Source organism: Carettochelys insculpta, chromosome 29 (assembly GCF_033958435.1).
Source record: "Carettochelys insculpta isolate YL-2023 chromosome 29, ASM3395843v1, whole genome shotgun sequence".
NCBI classification, from domain to species: domain Eukaryota; kingdom Metazoa; phylum Chordata; order Testudines; family Carettochelyidae; genus Carettochelys; species Carettochelys insculpta.
The window spans coordinates 16,619,846-16,637,737 of record NC_134165.1 but is presented as its reverse complement, the minus strand read 5'-3'; the positions used below and the strand labels follow the sequence as shown (position 1 = coordinate 16,637,737).

Genomic DNA, 17,892 nt, shown 5'->3' with positions numbered 1-17,892 from the left:
AGAGCCAGCGAGCACACCAGAGAGCTCTCTGTTGTCAGGGGATGCGATGGGTCAACTCCAAGCATGGAAGGACTGGGGAGCACAAACACAGTAAGCAAGGGCCACCCTCACCCAGCTCACTAGGGAATGGGACATACTTTGTATGTAAGAGAGAGATGGAGAGAGAGAACAAGTGCTGGATTCTTTGCACTGTTTCTCTGACAGCCCCATGTGAAATGATGGCATAGGCTGGAACAGTTGCTCGCTTTCTAGCAGCGCAGTCCATGCTGCTCCACTGTGTGCTCCCAGCTCTCACCAAGGCACAAGAACCCCTGTGCTGTACCACTAGCAAAGCAGTTTCCAGGGGTGCAGCTGGGGCCAACTGGCATGTGCTGGCTTTTTTCTTCAGAGGTGCTGACAGTGGGCACTGCAGTGCAGACCTTGGGCCTGGCAGGGAGCACCCAGCTGGCGTACAAACCAGCCATGGAACTTTCCTTTTAGGGCACAAGTTTCAATTCAGGTCACTAGTGCCCAAAGCCATCTGGTGGTGTGAAATAAGTGAGCTGTTCCCAGCCCAATTCCTATAACATGTATTTTCATGTCTTCTTGTTAGCCAAGGTCTGAACAGAGTGAATTCCCCTCCCGTCCCAAGGCAAGGAAGTGGCTCTAGTGTAAGTTCATTGTACCATGCAAGAGTGTGCCCTGTCTCTCACTGTCCGCAGATGTGTTTACTCTTCAGTGGGGGAACTCAGTCAGTCATTTCCCCCTAATCCCAATATGGCAAGCACAGGGTGTGAGGAGTCCAGCCACACCTGGGGCTAAAGCACCAAAAGGGTCTTAGCAGTAGTGGAGGGACAGTGGATTCCCCCAGCCCTTCCCTGCAACTCTAATTGCACAGCTGGAATCTGATACAGGGATTCTCACTGGCTTCCTAGCTGCACAGCAGAGCATCTTAAATGTGCCAGCCCAGAACTCTGTCATGCTAGTTCAGGAGCCCAAACCCCAGCCCAGCAGACCCTTTTTGGGGCAGACAGAAGTGAGACGATGCCATCTTGTGGCCTCTGGAGGAACAGGTGCCTAGTGGGAGGAAGTCCAGAAGAAAGGAAGGCAGTGGAGCATCCGTCTGCCCAGTGCTTTGTGCTGAGTGGTCACTTTCAGGCTGGGAGCTGAACCCACCCGGGAGCCAGTGGAGACTGGGAAGTTGGAGCTGAGCACAATTCCCCCTCTTGGGATCAGGCAATACTTGTCTCAGATGTCTGAGAAGAGGATTCTGAATTGAGACAGCTGAATACAGACAGACCCCATGGTTCTCCCTGGCTCTGACTTACCCAGCTAATGTGGCCTGGTGTCCACCTCCAACGGCTCAGACTGTCATCATGGAAATGGCTCCTGCACTGGCCCTTCTTTAGTCATGTCAGAAAATAACCATGGTCTGGGAGGACACTAATACCTGGAAAGCTAGCAGCTCTGGGTTCTGCCCGTACCCCATTCCAGACTTGACCAAGAAGGCTGTGGGGGATCAGACTGGGACCCCCACCACAAACCTCCTGTATTTCATCCATAATAGAATGTAAGGACCCCCTCTTGGAGAATTATAGACGGCCTTAGACTCTGGAGGGAATTCACCCCAGCCCCACACAGTTGTTGGTTGCACTATATACTGCTAGAGAAAGATTTCTTATCTAATCCCCCATCCTTTCTGCAGTGGGATGACCAAAGCTGAGTGATATTGTCTGTACGCTACATCATCCCCAGCTCGTTCCTTAAACAGCGTAACGCTTGGTTGTCTGAGGAGGGAAGGGACAAACTTTGTGGATTTTGGAAGGATCTATAAATTCTGGGGACAGGAACAACTTGTTTCTTTCCCCTCCCTCCTATGGTGTTCATAGGAAAACAGAGAAAGTATCTCCTGAGTAATGCTCACATTAGGTGTCACATACTGGGCACTACAGGATGTGTCGAATCAGGTTCTAGGCTCCATACATGTCTGGTTCTGGACTTCGTGTGACATGTCAGGTGCCAGGCTTTTTGTGCCATGTTGAATAGGGTCCTAGGCTCCATGTGACATGACATGTATGTGGGGTCTGTTCAACATGCCATACCAAGTACTGGGCTCCAGGCAGTGTTTCGTACCTGGTACTGGGCTCTGTGTGACCTGGTGTGTTGGGTATTGGGCTTTGTGTGAGATGTCAGGCTCCAAACTCTGATTTTGGCAGGTCTTAAGTAAATAATAAGTTGTAACAATTAAGAAATCACATTGCAGGAACTTTCACCCCCAAAGAATGTCAGTCTATCTTATCTTGGACTGCATGTGTTTACAGACTGCAGATTTATATACATACAGTCAGGAACCGTTGTGACCATCTCTGGTTTGGAGCCTATGGGTTCTTTGACATCCCCACAGCAGTTTTAGGATGGAACGTGAAATATCTGCCTAATGATAATGCTGGGATCTATGGAGAGCAAATGCAATTGCCAGTGCTGCAATATAACCAGTATCTCCCAAACCCTGGGGTTATTCAGGTCAGGGGTCTCAGGATGGGGGAGCTGTCTCAGGGATAAGTGAGGCCTGGTGTGTTCTGAACTATGCCTGTTTTCCTTCCCTGCACCTTGGGCTGTCCTAGTGCACTCTCCAGGCTGTTCTCTTCTCAAGCCTTGGGAAATGTGGCAGAGCCTGCCTGAGAAGGCAGGACTCCATGGACTCCTGGTGTCATCATGCTGCCCCATCACATTCATTCCCTGGATTCCACTCCTGATTACTCTGGACAGCTGTTCACTTGTATCCTAACCAATTCCAGCCCCTGGGGAGCAGGAGGGGAGGAGAGAAGTTGCTCCATGCAGCCCATTACAATGAGCACACTCAGACAATACAGGGGACCAGATGTTAAACCCTCATACCCGATTACTGCTTATTCTGGCCAGGAAACAACCATTCTCCTGCCAACCGCCACCTGGAACAGCATCCCGAGAGCCCCTGCTCTCCCACCCCACTCCACCAACCTCACTAAATCCACGGTGTTTGGAAGAAGGGTGAATATTATTAATCAACTCTCAAAAGGCCAGGGAATGTGTTAACCACTGGAGAGTACTTCCTGTCCCCCCTCCAATCACTAGACCTCACTTCCTTCTTGAGAGAAGCCAGGAGGCCTGCGTTCTGATCCCCTGCTGTAGGATCTTGCTGCCTCTTTTTGCCCTTTGGGTCTTGGTGATACTATTGAAGGGAGGATGAGAGTATTTGCTATGCTCCCTGGTTATGAAATTAATTGTTCTGGCTCTGAAAGGTGATTTTCTATTGGGTGGCTGCTGCTTGAAGGAGTGGGATACAGTGGTGCTTGTCATGTTGTTTTCTGCCCAACTTTTCAAGGATTGATGTACTGCTATGAATATCTCTGTCCAGGCTGTAAGCTCTCCTGCCATTAAAGCATGAGAGGCTAGGAAATGTGCCCTTGCTGCTGTCAGATTCATTTTTCCGCACTTCCCTGTAGCCCTGCAGCTCCAAGGAAGAGGTAGCAGGGTTCAGAGTTCCTGGAGAGGGGCAGCGGAGGAAGGCCTCATCCAGTAGCCCTTTGTGGCTTCTAGCCATGAACCCTGCACATCTTGCTGCATGAGACCACGGTCACAACCAGGACTGCATGACAGAATAAGGGAAAGAGCCTTCCATTAGTCATCCTGATGGGGAGTGGCCTTGCAGGTTACAGAGCCAGAGCATGTCTCTGCCCTTTTACAGCAGTAAGTATAAGATCTTCTTAAGCCCAGCCTCAGGATTGCAGGTGGCACAGCCCCTGACTGTGGGGCAGCTCATCATAATCACAGAGGCACCTTCAAACACATCAGGGAGTTCGCCTGCTGTGGAAGGAAATGAGTCTAGTGGTGATGCAGAAGTCTGAGAGCTGGGGCTCCTGTGTTCCCTTCCCAACCTTCAGAGGACAGTGGGGTCTAATGATTTAAATGGGCCTGGGAGCCAGCACTCTTGAGTCCTCACTCCAAGTCAGCTGCTGGCTATCTGTGTAACCTTGGGCAAATCACTGTCTGCGCTGGTGCTGCCATTTCCCAAAACTGAGTGATCAGTGTTGTCATCTGTGGGCGCATGAGGAGAGGTTGCAGCACTGCTCAGATTTGGCTTGTGCCACCCATCATCACAATAGAGTGGCCACAGGGCCAAACAATAATGTGTAGTGGGGTGGCCAGCACTGCTAATAATCCTTGGTACTGGCATGGGGCCAGCTCCTGCACCAGGAGTGTGTCTCCCCACCACTGCCCACCCAGAGCTCAGCACTGTCTCTCTCAGGAAAGGGGAGTAACACTGCTTCTGGAGGGGTCAGGCAGCAAGGTGGGGGCTATTGGGCACCATGCATTCCACAGATGCACTGGGCCAGCAGCTGCAGCAAAGATTGAAGGTCTGTACCATGGGGAAAGTGACTGGGGGTGCCTTATCTGGGCAAGCATGGCAGATGTGGAACCAGTTAGGTGCCATAGCTGGGGGGAGGTTTCCTTGCCAAGCAACTGGAGTGGTGCCCATATGCCCAGCCTGTTCTGCACAGGGTGTACTGGGTCTAGATGGCTCCAGAACCCTGCTCTTCTCCCAGTCTCTCCCACCACTCATTCCTGAAAGGCTTGCTCAGTCTCCCAGCAAGGTTGAGCTCAAATCAAGCATGGTGTCCAATAGCTGGTGGTTAACCTCCACCTCCTCCAGCCCAAATGGTGGAGAGAAGCATTTTATTTGCTCATGTTACTAACGTTTTCAGCCTAGGGTGAGGCCAGCAGTGGGTGACATGACCAGAACAGGCTCTGATCAGAGCTATGGCCAGGGATCATTCTCAGTGGCTCTTGCTCATGCTGGAAAAGAAGAAAGCCATGTCTTGTCAGCAGAGCCATTCCAAAGTCTTGGTTCTGGAATTCTGGTTAGCTTGAGGAGGAGTAAAGGGACAGGCAGGCCTGGCATAGAAGGGAGAAGGGAACAAGATTTCTGTTTTAGGTGTAGGACCTCTATGTCCCCTAATAACAATCTTCGCAATTCTTCACTCAGCCATGTCTTTTACATGGGGGGAACTGAAGCACAGAGACTAAATGACTTGCCCAGGATCATAAAGGAATCTGCAGCAAAACAAGTAATTGAACCCAGAGCCCCAGACTAGTGCTGCAACTATTGAACTTACTGCCTTCCTTCAGTCACATAGGTTCTGGCTTGAAGGTGTGCTGTGGAGATTCTTTGCTGGCTGAGTCATGAGCTCCAGCCAGCTCCTTGCTGGTTGCTCAGTGACAAGCCACCTGAAGTGTGTGCTGGTCATTAAAGATCATTATCTGAGGCTTCTTCAGCCATGGGTCCAGGCTCCCTTCCAACCTGCAAACTCCAGGTCAAGCCCCCCTAATCCTCCAACCTACCCCAGGGAATGCCAAGCCCCATCCACCTGCCACTCTCCCTTGGGCCTCTAAGGCTCTTGATTTCTCCCCTCATCCCTGGCCAGGACTCACCTCAGGCTGTTGAAGGCAGGGATTCAGCCTTTTCAAGCTGACATTGAAGTACAAATTCTTCCTTTGATTCCCACATTTGGCTGCTTCTCTCCTGTCACATTAGCTTCTGGAGCCTTTCAGAACCAGCATCGCCTCTACATGTTCCTGACACAGCAGCCACCTTATAATCCAGCTGTTCTGCTTCTTTCCTGGCCCCAAATTACCTGCAGGAGGGCTGGCTCAGTGATTCCCATGCTATGCCTCTTCCACCCCCTCCCCAAGGGCACTGGCTCAGTGGTCTGTGGCTGGGAATGGAAGTGGCTCCAGAAGTGCAGAAGCAGGCCCTTGGCTGGTGGGCTCTGGCTGATGCAGAACCTGAGCCCAGCACTGGTTCTTTTCCATGTCTATTTTTAACACCTTCCCAACACACCCCTACCATAAATAAATAAAATAAAACCTTACTTGAACAAGGGAAAAATAGCTCCTGAGATGGGAAGAGCTGGAAGGTATCTATGGATCTTTCCTCCTGCAGCTCACATTAGGAACACACTTACGCATGTAGCCCAAGACTCCTGGATATTTCCAGCAAGACCCTCTCCTGCATGCCATAGATGTCTTGACACACAGGCCCAAGTAAATACCTGCTGCACCACATTGTACAGAGCAATTGCATGTGCCCAGAACACACAGGCAGACATAATGCAGTGCAGCACATAGTAGGTTATGATACTCAGTACAGGATTGTCTGGATATGTGGACTCTCTACTCAGACCCTATGCTACCAGTGCTACCAGCTTTCTTCAAGATACCACCGACTTCCTCAAGAAACTACAATTCATTGGTGACCTGCCTGAGAACACCATCCTGGCCACCATGGATGTAAAGGCCCTTCACACCAATATCCCACATGAAGATGGACTTCAAGCTGTTAGGAACATTATCCCTGATGAGACCAAGGCACAAATGTTGGCGGAGTTTTATGACTTTATTCTCACCCACAACTATTTCAGATTTGAGGACAAGTTATACCTTCAAATCAGTGGCACTGCTATGGGGACCCACATGGCCCCACAGTATGCCAACATTTTTTGACTGACCTGGAGTAATGCTTCCTCAGTTCACATCCCCTAGCACCTCTCCTCTACTTGCACTACATTGATGACATCTTCATCATCTGGGCCCATGGAAAGGAGGCTCTTGAAGAGTTCCACCATGAGTTCAACAGTTTCCACCCCACCATCAACCTTAGCTTGGACCAGTCCACACAAGAGATCCACTTCCTGGACAATACTGTGCAAATAAGTGATGGTCATATAAATACCACCCTATACTGAAAACCCACGGACTGCTATGCTTATCTACATGCCTCCAGCTTCCATCCAGTGCACACTACACAATCCATTGTATACAGCCAGGCACTAAGGTACAACCACATTTGCTCCAATCCCTCAGACAGAGACAAACATCTACAAGACCTTTACCAAGCTTTCATGAAACTACAATACCCACCTAACGAAGTGAAGAAACAGATTGACAGAGCCAGTGTGTACCCAGAAGCCACCTGCTACCAGACAGGCCCAACAAGGAAAACAAGAGAACTCCACTGGCCATCACATAGAGCCCCCAGCTAAAGCTTCTCCAGCACATCATCAGTGATCTGTAACCCATCCTGGACAACAATCCTTCACTCTCACAGACCTTGGGAGGCAGGCCTGTCCTCGCCTACAGACAACCTGCTAGCTTTAAACAAATTCTTGCCAGCAACTATAGACCACAACACAGTAACTCTAAACCTGGAACCAATCCCTGCAACAAACCTCACTGCCAACTCTGCTCACATATCTGTACCAGCGATATCATCACAGGACCTAACATCAACCATACCATCAGGGGCTCCTTTACCTGCACATCTACTAATATAATATATGCCGTCATGTGCCAGCAATGTCCCACTGCAATTTACATTGGCCAGACTGGGCAGTCTCTATGTAAAAGAATAAATGGACATAAATCAGACATCAGGAATGGTAACATACAAAAAACCTGTGGGAGAACACTTCAATCTCCCTGGACACTTAGTAACAGATTTAAAAGTAGCAGTCCTACAACAACAAAAATTTCAAAAATAACATGGAAAGAGAAATTTCTGAGCTGCAACTAATTTGCAAATTTGATTTCATCAACCAAGGACTGAACAGAGACTGCGAGTGGTTGGCCCATTACAAAAGCGGTTTCTCTGCTCTTGATGTTCACACCTTCACATTAGCATCTGACAATGGGCTACATCATCCCGATGAAATGACTTGTTTTCTCCTCTCTTGAGCTGTGTCTACACGTGCACGCTACTTCGAAGTAGCGGCACTAACTTCGACGTTAGGCGGCGAGACGTCGAAGTCGCTAACCTCATGAGGGGATCGGAATAGCGCCCTACTTTGATGACCGTGTAGACGATCCGCGTCCCGCAACGTCGAAATTGCCGGGTCCTCCATGGCAGCCATCAGCTGGGGGGTTGAGAGATGCTCTCTCTCCAGCCCCTGCGGGGCTCTATGGTTACTGTGGGCAGCAGCCCTTAGCCCAGGGTTTCTGGCTGCTGCTGCAGCAGCTGGGGATCCATGCTGCAGGCACAGGGTCTGCAACCAGTTGTCGGCTCTGTGTATCTTGTGTTGTTTAGTGCAACTGTGTCTGGGAGGGGCCCTTTAAGGGAGTGGCTTGCTGTTGAGTCCGCCCTGTGACCCTGTCTGCAGCTGTGCCTGGCACCCTTATTTCGATGTGTGCTACTTTGGCGTGTAGACGTACCCTCGCAGCGCCTATTTCGATGTGGTGCCGCGCAACGTCGAAGTTGAACATCGAAGTTGCCAGCCCTGGAGGACGTGTAGACGTTATTCATCGAAATAGCCTATTTCGATGTTGCTACATCAAAATAAGCTATTTTGATGTTGGCTTCACGTGTAGACGTAGCCTTGATGTTCACAACTCCACAATAACTGCCGATAATGGGCCATTTCCCCCCTGACTGAATAGACCTTGTCAGCTCTGGCCCTCCTCTTTACTGAGCCACCCTCTTTAAATCCTCCTCTGAAACCCTCCCATTCATGCATCTGACAAAGCGGGTCTTTGCCCATGAAAGCTTATACTCCAAAATATCTGTTAGTCTATAAGGTGCCACAGGACTTCTTGTTGTTTTTGAATGGAACTACTGTCAGTGAACTGGCCTGGTACCATGATGCAAGACAAGGATTCATGGGTTCTTAGATCTGGGCTACAAAGTGACTGGGTCCCTGCTGGGTGGATTTAGGTGGCAGTCTGGCATCATTTAGTCCCTGGCAGACATGTAGCTGAAAGAGGCTTGAGAGTGGTTAGTTCAAGATGGAGCCCCTCACTGAGGGTCCAATCTTGTGTGGCAGTCAGAGCCCTCCACTTCCTTCTGCCTGGGAGCCAAGGGTGCTCAGTACTCCAGATAGCTAGGCCTTACAAGATGTCTATGCTGCAATAAAACACATGGCTGGCCCTTATCAGCTGACAGGCGCTGTGGGGCTCTACAGCTGCAGTGTAGATGTTCCGGCTTGGGTCCCAGAGTCTGGGCTCCAGCCCAGTCCAAATGCCTGTATCGCACGTTTGTAGCCCTGTGAGCCTGAGTCAGCTGGGGTGTTGCATACTTCTGCCATAAAGTCTGGCTGAGCTTTCAAGGGTCACCTTAGTGCTGCACACATTTGCCTTCCTGCTTGGCTCAGGTGTCAGCACTCCTCTTGTCTGGAGTAATTTGAGCCTAAGTGGTAAATGAGCAAAGGCAGGGCATGGGGATGGAGAAGAGTCAGAGAATAAAAGGGGTGGTGGGGTGAGGAACTTGCCTCTGGCCCTAGCTGCAGCAAGGCTTGCGCTGAGAGCAGCTTTGAACAGACAGAGGAAGCTCTATGCATTCTGAGGGATGTGACTCCCTGAGGCAAAGTTTATGAGTGAACTTACCCTAGGGGTAAGTTGGGCCTGGAAGAAAGAGGGTTGCTCACCCCCTGCAGGACCCAGCAGGCTCACTGGTGTGGGAGTGGCATATGCCAGAGGAGAATTTAGTACTTTTGGCTGGGATCCTGTGCAGTGCCCAGTGCTTGAAAGACACATGTCTGGGGACTAGTTGGGTCATGTTCTCTGAAGGACTGAAGCCGTCTGAGGGAGCCCATTTCAGGACTGGCTGTGAACCTCTTCTCTTCCTCTCCCCTCCTCTCCATGTGCACATGGGGCATTTGATCAGTAAATCCAGGTCTGTCCCAGAAAACAGTAATTCTCTGTGAGTTGTTTAAGCTGAATAGAAAGTCTGGTTAATGGCTCCCACTGATGATGGAATGCTTTCATTACAGCACTGGCTCTTCCTAGTGCTCCTAAGGGAGTCTTCCTTTCAATTATTTAAAGAAAAGGTATTAAATCCACCCTGTTTGCAGGTGTTGGATTGTTCCATCCTCTGTAGCACCCCCTCAGGCCTGCAAGGTGCTGTCCCACTACCATATCAGTGTCTCAGTGTAAAGAGCCAGTGAACTGGGCAAGCCTTGCCTGCTAGAAAAAGAACAGACCCCCCTGCCCACACACACACACATTTTGGTATGGTAAAACCCTTAGCTCAGCTGTGTACAGAAGCCCAGTTACTCTGGTGTCCAGGTGCTGGACAGCCTGTAACAGATTAGTTTTCATGTTCCTTGGGAGGCAGGGTATGGCTACAGTACAGCTTGGAGAGTGGGGCACAGAGAGGCTATGGCAGAGCTGAGAACTGAACTTGGATTTAATCCCAGCGCCATGACCATGGAGCCATCCTTGCTGTTCCCAACACATGAACCCTCCCACCCCACCCGCAACACCCAGGCCACAATCCCAGATAGGAGAGGGAATGGGCTGCCAGTATCTATTTTCCCCCTCCTGCCCCACAGCCTTGGCACCTACACTTGAGGGGAGGAATCCTGTCCTTGCAAATAGGGCAGACAGGAGCCTGACTCAGAGCTACTTACACAAAATTCTTTCGTGCAAGAATTCATTGCAGGAGCTTCCAATTTGGTTCTTTTCCTCCCTCTCAGCAGACAAGGCTGTGGAGTATATAGGGGCTGTCTCAGGAAACTGACAGCGCAGGAAAGAGAGGGAGTGGGACTTCAAAGCCGAGGTCTCCCTAAGCTGCACTTTGAGGACCATGTCCATCCATTATGGATCCCCTCTTTCCCCTCCCTGTTGGCCCTCTCTAGCAGTGCCAAGGCCTGATTAAGTCATCCTATGAGCGGTGATGGCTCACCTGGCTCCAGCGATGATGCATCCTGTGAAGGGTAAACTGAGGACAAGGACTCCTGTTCACTTGCATCCCTGGGGCCAGTAAGGAGCTCCCACCTGCATCACCGTGAACAGGGGAGATGCCAAGTGCTGTGCTGTCTTGAGAATCTAGATATAGACTAGACCCATGGCAGAGCTCAGCTGGAGCCCAGCACCCTGACTCTCACCTTCATGTTCTAAAAGTCATGGTGGGGAAAGTGAGACACAGAAGGAGATATTTCTTTGCACAGACACTGCTCGATGGCACAACCCACTCACTCCCCGTGGGCCGGATCGCTGCATGTACATGAGCCCTCTTTGGCCCAGCTCAGAGAATGGCAGTAGTGAACAGATGCACGTTCGGTCTAAGAGCCAAGGCTTTCACCACCATTCTCCCCTTTGCAGGGGACCGGAGTAGAAAGCAGAATGGGGTTTCCATGTGCAGTCCCTCTCCTAGGTGTTCTGAGGATAGGCCCTTCTTACTCAGATGCTAAGGAATGGAGAAAGCCCACTGTAAGCTGAGTTGGCATCAACCAAACAGACAGTTTCCTGGCCGGCTCGCTCAGGCCCTCAAGTGCTGCCTGTTTAGAAATTTCCCATCCCTCGTGGATTAGGCAGCAGGAATGGTGGTGCCAGAAATGTCTGCAGATTGCTTTGTGGCCACCACAGCCTTCTCTTGTAATGGTCTGAGTGCTGAGAAGGCAAACCACAGGCAAGGCTCTGCAGTGGGGCAGGCACTGCCATGAGGCAGGCATAGACTGGAGTGAAAGGAGCTTCTTTGTCAAGTCAGCTATTGCAGCTCCCTTGGTGCTGGGTCTCCAGGCCCTGTCACCACCCACTTACAGCACAAGCTCCTGCACTTCCATCCCCATACGTTTGAGGATCCACTTCAAAACTGCCATCCAAGACTCATGCCATCTGACCCCCTGTGCTCCTCTAGCAGCAACCTTCTTCCTTCTTTCAGGGGGTGGGGGTGCCCCAAGCCCCAAGACAGCCTGTAGTAGGTATGGGTAGCCCTGGTGCACAGGGAAAGTCCAAGGCACTACTGAGATGCTCTATGTTCTGCAAGGGCAGCAGAAGTCCAGCTTGCCTGCATCAGGCACCAATTTGATCTATATATGGCCAGAGGAGTGGTGATGACTCTACCCCTCATAGCTCCTGGACAGAATATGGCAACTGACAGCATGCAGCAAGGCTGTCCCATGCTTTAAGACAGGAAGGAGGTAAGAATGGGGTATCCAATTGGTAATAGAGAGGCAGAACTCAGGTCCCAGACTGGGCCAAAATGCCAGGACTTACACACTAGTGGTGTTCAGAAGCTGAGCACCCTAACCACATTCAGTACTGACATAGCGGGAAATATGCCCCATCCCACTTCCAACAGCACAGTGGCTTGGGCTGCATGGGTTCTGTATTCTCTGTGGTATGAACCCCACACACTGTGGTCTGGGCTTGGTGTGTCCCATATTCTCTGTGGAATGAACACCACACAATGTGGTCTGGGCTCAGTGAGGCCATCTGCATTATGAACCCCACACACAGTGATTTGGGTTGGGTCTGTCCCATATTCTCGGTGGGATGAACCCTACACTCTGACTTGGGCTGGGCAGGTTCCGTATTCTTGGCGAGATGAACCCCACACAATGTTATTTGGACTGGGTGGGTCCCATATTCTCTATGTTGTGAACCCCACACACTGTGATTTGAGTTAGGTGTGTCCCATATTGTTGGCAGGATGAACCCTACACATGGTGATTTGGGCTTGGTGGGTCCCATGTGCTCTCTAGACACTTCTTGTTAAACAATTATGAGGTGTTACAAAAGAGATATGATGGGTTTAGGACACTACCTGCCATTGGAAAGCTGGGCCCTGGATGGACTGGCCCCTCCTGGGCTGCCTGGCTGAACTGTGTCCCTCTCCCTCCTCCCTCTCCTGGCCCTCACTACCTCCTCCACAGGCTCCAAGGACAGGGAACGCTGATCAATTATTCAGCAGGCCGGGGCTGATTGCAGCACTGGGCTATAGCACCGCGCTCTCACACGCGTGCAATCGTCCGAAGCTGGCAGTCACATCAGAGCGCAGCAGCTCAGCTCAGAGCTCAGGGAGTCTGGAGCTCCAACTTGTTAGCAAATTGAGCAGCAAAGCTTTGGGAACTAGCAGCTTTTCCTCTCTGTCCTCCCAGCCACAATCTGGATTGAGTGCCCTGTGGTGTTGGGCAGGACACCTGCAGAACTCCTGCTTCCTCAGCTTCCTTCGATTCTCTTTTCTTTTGCTGCTCTGCTAGTGCCTCATTTGTCCCTTTCTTGCCTCAAATCTCTTCCTTTTTAGCCTTTTCTCTCCATTTCTCCACTCCTCCCTCTGCCTCCCCTTGTGTGTCTCTGGTCACTCTCATTTTCTTTCCCCTCCCCTCCCCTCCCAATTTTTCACTCACTTTTTCTCTCCCTCTGTCCTCCCTAGCTCTCTCAGCTTCCTTTTCTTGTCCATCCAGAGGACCCTGTGGCTAACAGCAGAACAAAGAGGGCTCAGGAGGGACGGGGACCCCCTTCCTGCAAAATGCCCATCCAGATATTCTGCACCATCTCTTTCTCCTCCACTGAGGAGGGGCTTGGAAACAATGGGACCATGAGGAGAGGAGAAGACAGTGTGGATGCATTCCTTTACAGTCAGGAGGAGGATGAAGAGGAGGAGGAGGAGGAGAGAATGGCCACTGACATTGTGGCTTTTGCCAGCAGCTGCACTCTGCATGGAGTCAGCCACATATTTGTGGAGGGCGGCTTCAGGGTGCGGCAGGGGCTCTGGGCACTGGCCTTCCTGCTCTCCCTCTCCATGTTCCTCTACCAGGTAGCTGACCGCATCATCTATTACCTGGAGTACCACCACGTCACACTGCTGGATGAGCAGGATAGCCCTGAGATGACCTTCCCAGCCATCACCTTCTGCAACATCAACCACCTGCGGATTTCACAGCTCAGCCAGGAGGATCTGCTCTATATTGAACCCCTAGTGAGGTACAAGAGCTGGATGGAGCCAGGCTTCCCCCTGGCCCAGCTCAGCCCTGAGGCCTTTGAGGAGCCCCTGAACATGTACAACTTCTACAACCGCACCTGCCACCAGCTAGAGGACATGCTGCTGAGCTGCAGCTATCGGGGGACTGAGTGTGGGCCAGAGGACTTCTCTGTGGTGAGTCAGCCCTGCTCCTGACAGGAGTTTTTGTCCCCCCTCAGTAATGTGGGGAAGGACAAGCCCAGCAAGGAGACAAGGGACCCCTCATAGCTGGGCTGCTTGGTCCCACAGCTGGTCTCTGTTGTGGGGCCTGTCCCAGCTAGCCTGTTTGTCTCTCACCAGTGCCATTATGTCAGGGTCCCCACGGTTATGAACAGCACTGGGCACCAGTTCCTATGTGCACAGGCCGTGCCATGTGGGTCAAGGCAGTGCCATTGGGCCTTGGCAGGAACCTTTGCACCTGGGCAACTGGAACAGACCCTGGGTCTGGCTGAGTGATGTTTGCAGAATGGCGATTGGTGCCTCCTGTGTTTATAGGGCTCATATATCCCAGGATTTGCTCGTTGCTAATTCCTACCCTTCAGGGGCTCATGTGCCATGAGAAAACCTGGTCCTCAGCGGAAATTTTGGCTCCATGAATGTCTCCCTGTGGTGTGTATGACTGTTACAGCTGTTTTGCCCTTTTCCCTCCCTCTCCTGGAGCCCACGTGCCTTGGCAGTATATCCCTCACAGGGTCCCAAGGCCCTATTCACCCTCAACCACCAGTTCCACCAGGTCTGGTAAGGAAGAGGAACTATCTGCCCCAGAGTGTGAGGTCTGCTCAGCCACACATGCTAGCTGCTGCTAAGAGTTCCTTTTCTAAACTCTGGCAGCCAAGGGCACTGGCTCAGGCTGGTCCTTCATATGTCTCATGCTGCTCCCTTGGTGCTATGACTTGTGCCAGCTGGGCTAACGGGCTCCCTGCATGGCAAGCAAACTGCTTGCTGTAATTAAATGCTCTATGGGTCACATTTCATCAGGTCCTGACTTAAAGATGGTTAACTTGTCTAAGTAATTTTTAACTTGTTCTTTTCCGACCACATTTTCTTGGGCATTTACAGTGTTAGATATCCAATTGCCACCAACCTTCATGGTAAAAACACTATGTGGAAATGTCTCTTTCCCCACACCTTTCTATGGGGCATCCATGAAGGGTTCAGTGTCTTAACCCCTTGGGTTCAAACTTCATTCCATAGCTGTAGCACAGGGGTTGGGCTCCTTCAGCACATTCTTGCGCCATTTCAGGTATGAGCAGCAGTGATGAGTTAGGCCAGTGGAGTTGATGAGAGGAGCTTTCTCTCCCTGGCTCAGTCAGGGACAGTTGGATATTTCAGTTTATGGAAGCCCTGTCTTTGCAGCAGCCTCATGATCCCATGGGTCTCTGTCACTAGGGTGTGCTGAGATGGCCACACTCGCAGAGGTACCGGGAAACTGGAACTCAGTTCTGGAAAAAAGTCTGAGTATCATTGCACCTCAGCTAGCTGGAAACAGCAGCTCAGCTGTGTGTCATAGCCCCTATGTTAATAGTAGTAAATGGAGAGTCCCCTTCAGCTCAGGTGCCCAGGTCTGTGCTTTTAAAGCAGAAGAGCCTGAGATTCTATCCTTGCAAACAACTACAATCAACTTCTTTGTAGGGCTGTGGGATGCAGCCAGGGCTCCATGTGCTAGGGTGACAGTTTGTGGGACCAAAATCCTATCTAAGCCTTCTCTGGGATAGATGGGAAATTTGGTGTTGTAGGGATATAAATATCACACTCGTTGCAGCTGTACCTACTGTCATCCGTCCCAGGCTGTATGCCCCACCCCAACCCTAGACAACAAACTCTGCATAGCTCTTTGAGGATTTCTGTGTCTGTTTAATTTCCATTGATTTTACTGTCTCCCCATGCACTGACTGCATGTAACTGCAGCACAGATGTTGAGATAGGGAAGCCAGAGGTCTTCGGAGCCAAGGAGGGCATGTAGGGGGCTTTGGGCATAGGGAGATGAGGGTCAGGCAGTTTGGAATTAGCTATATAGTGCTACTAAATCTGATACCAATTAGATTGTTAACTATGCTGCCATTTCAGCAGACATCATTAGGCTTTAGAGGTAACCAACCCATTGCGCTGAATAAAATAGCTCACACCACTCAGTGAATGAGGATGCAAAGGCATTTTGGTTCTCTTTGCAGTCTCCACGTACATGTTGCTGCATCAGTTCCTTTCCACCCAGAAAGGCTCAAAACACTCTTATTGCTTTTAAATAGTGAAATCTTATACCAGAGAAGAAAGCCAGGCACATATTGGGCATGGTAGGTCTTGTGTGGACAGAGAACAGTGCCATGGGATCTTAGTGCCCAGAGACATTGCTGCTGAGCCAAGCTGTTTGCATGAGGTGTATGTTTATTCATCCATGGAGGTTTCCTTTTGTTCTCAGGGACATACATGTCTCTGACCTAGCTATGAGCCTGTTCTTTAGCATCTGGACTAGTTCTTAAAATGGCTTTGCCTTCTCATTCACGTCTCACAAATCACTTCCCATTTACCTATGGTGCGTGTGCCTGAACGCTTTCCTTCCATGGGCAAAGCAGACACCTGAGATGGTTGGTTGAAGATGGAGCAAGGTCAGACCTGGCTAAGAGAGGCAGTCTGCAGCCAGTAAAACATTTGGTGGAATTCAGGCAGAGAAAAAGAGGATAAGAGAGAGGTAGTTTTGGGGTCAGCTTTGCCCAACAGTCCCCGGTGGGCAGACCTAAAAGAAACACAGCCTGGCAATTGGAGGGAGAGGAGGCACGCTTCACTTACATTTTTAGGGGCATCTGTGACTTGATGCAAGTTACAGTGGGGGGGTTCCCTAGATAGATGGCACTAGAGCATCCTGTGCATTCCATCTGTGCTAGTGTGGTCCTATGAAGCATGGTCCTATGGCCTGTGTAGTATCTGGGGGGCCAGGAAAGCTGGGAATTGTGACTGAGGTTGTTCCAGGGAATCTAGGAGGAGTTCTGCTGTGTGTGCCAGATAGGGACAAAGTATGTGCTGGGGGTTCTGGCGAGTCTGGCACCAGGGATTAGAGCAAGGGTGTGGGACTGAGGGGCCGGGGGTGTTGGAGCAGCAGGAAGGAGGTGTCAAAGCTTTCCTGGCTGCAGCTGTGCTCATAGCAGAGTTGTCTACAGGAATATCTGGCTCCTTTTAAGTGTCTTGTGGTTCTTGAGGAGCTAAATCTCCACACCATTTTGTATCACTTTGCATTGGTGGGGGCTCATGTCTAGGACTGAAGGTAAAGCTCCCTAATATGATCATTCCTTTCTGAGGCACCTGGAGCCAGCAGACTGGAAGTTACTGCCTGAGGAGGCTGCACGCAGGATTGATTCTTCTTTCCTGGAGATGCGGGCTCCATGCTGAGCTCCCTGAGAGCCCTGCCTAGCCACTGCATTTGTAGAAATCCTGCAAGCAAGTCCTGGTGACGCACAGGCTCACAGGAAATGGGGCTGATTTTGCTGTATGCACAAAACCTTCCTTCACCTACTAATGGGCCCTCAGCCTCTCTCGATTTTTGGGCTGCAGAACCTGCATGTTCTCACTGTGGTCACCAGGTGGTAGCACCGTGCCAAACCAGGCAATATGAAGAGCGTTGGGGGTGTTCACAAAGGCTGGAAGGAATCTGAGAGAAGAGATAAGTCACCAGAGCCTTGGCAAGAAAGCAATGGACAAAGCCATTTCCATCTTCTCACAGCCAGCATCACTATGGCAAGCACAGCCTTCATCATCTGGACTATTACAAACTGGACCCCCATCTGTGACATGCCTGCATCAACCCCACTTCCTTATAAGCCTCTGTGAGCCAGCTGAAGCTCTGCTCCATGAATAGGACAGGCCTGGTGAGGCAGACCCTTAAAGCTGGGGTGTAGGAACAATAACTATGTATGTGGGGGCTGCTCAAATTCTGGGGAAGTTGGGTGTCTCCTGGCAATTGACATGGGGCAGAGGGCAGGGAGCCTGACTGGGCCCCATGCACTTCTCCCTGTCACTGCTTGGCTTTTTCTGGGGAACAAATGCAGTCCTAAAGTAAGTGAGCAGCAAGTCTGGTCTTGTCTTTGCTCTCGTTTGTTTTTGTATCACTGTCATGCAGTCTGTGTGCATGTATGCTTCTGTGGCTCACA

The 17,892-nt window shown here is 50.8% G+C and overlaps 1 protein-coding gene across 2 annotated transcripts in view; it reads left to right on the top strand.

Annotated features, from left to right (window-relative positions):
- The window catches only part of ASIC1 (acid sensing ion channel subunit 1), a 98,283-nt gene that overhangs the window by 64,950 nt on the left and 15,441 nt on the right, over positions 1-17,892 (top strand). Inside the window, exon 1 of one of the 2 annotated variants that reach the window (XM_074979854.1) lies at positions 13,262-13,888. The exons of the other annotated variant lie outside the window; for it this stretch is intronic. Coding sequence (XP_074835955.1) covers positions 13,262-13,888 — 627 coding nt within the window. Of the gene's footprint in view, positions 1-13,261; positions 13,889-17,892 lie in introns of those variants that run through there. 2 annotated transcript variants of the gene reach the window in all.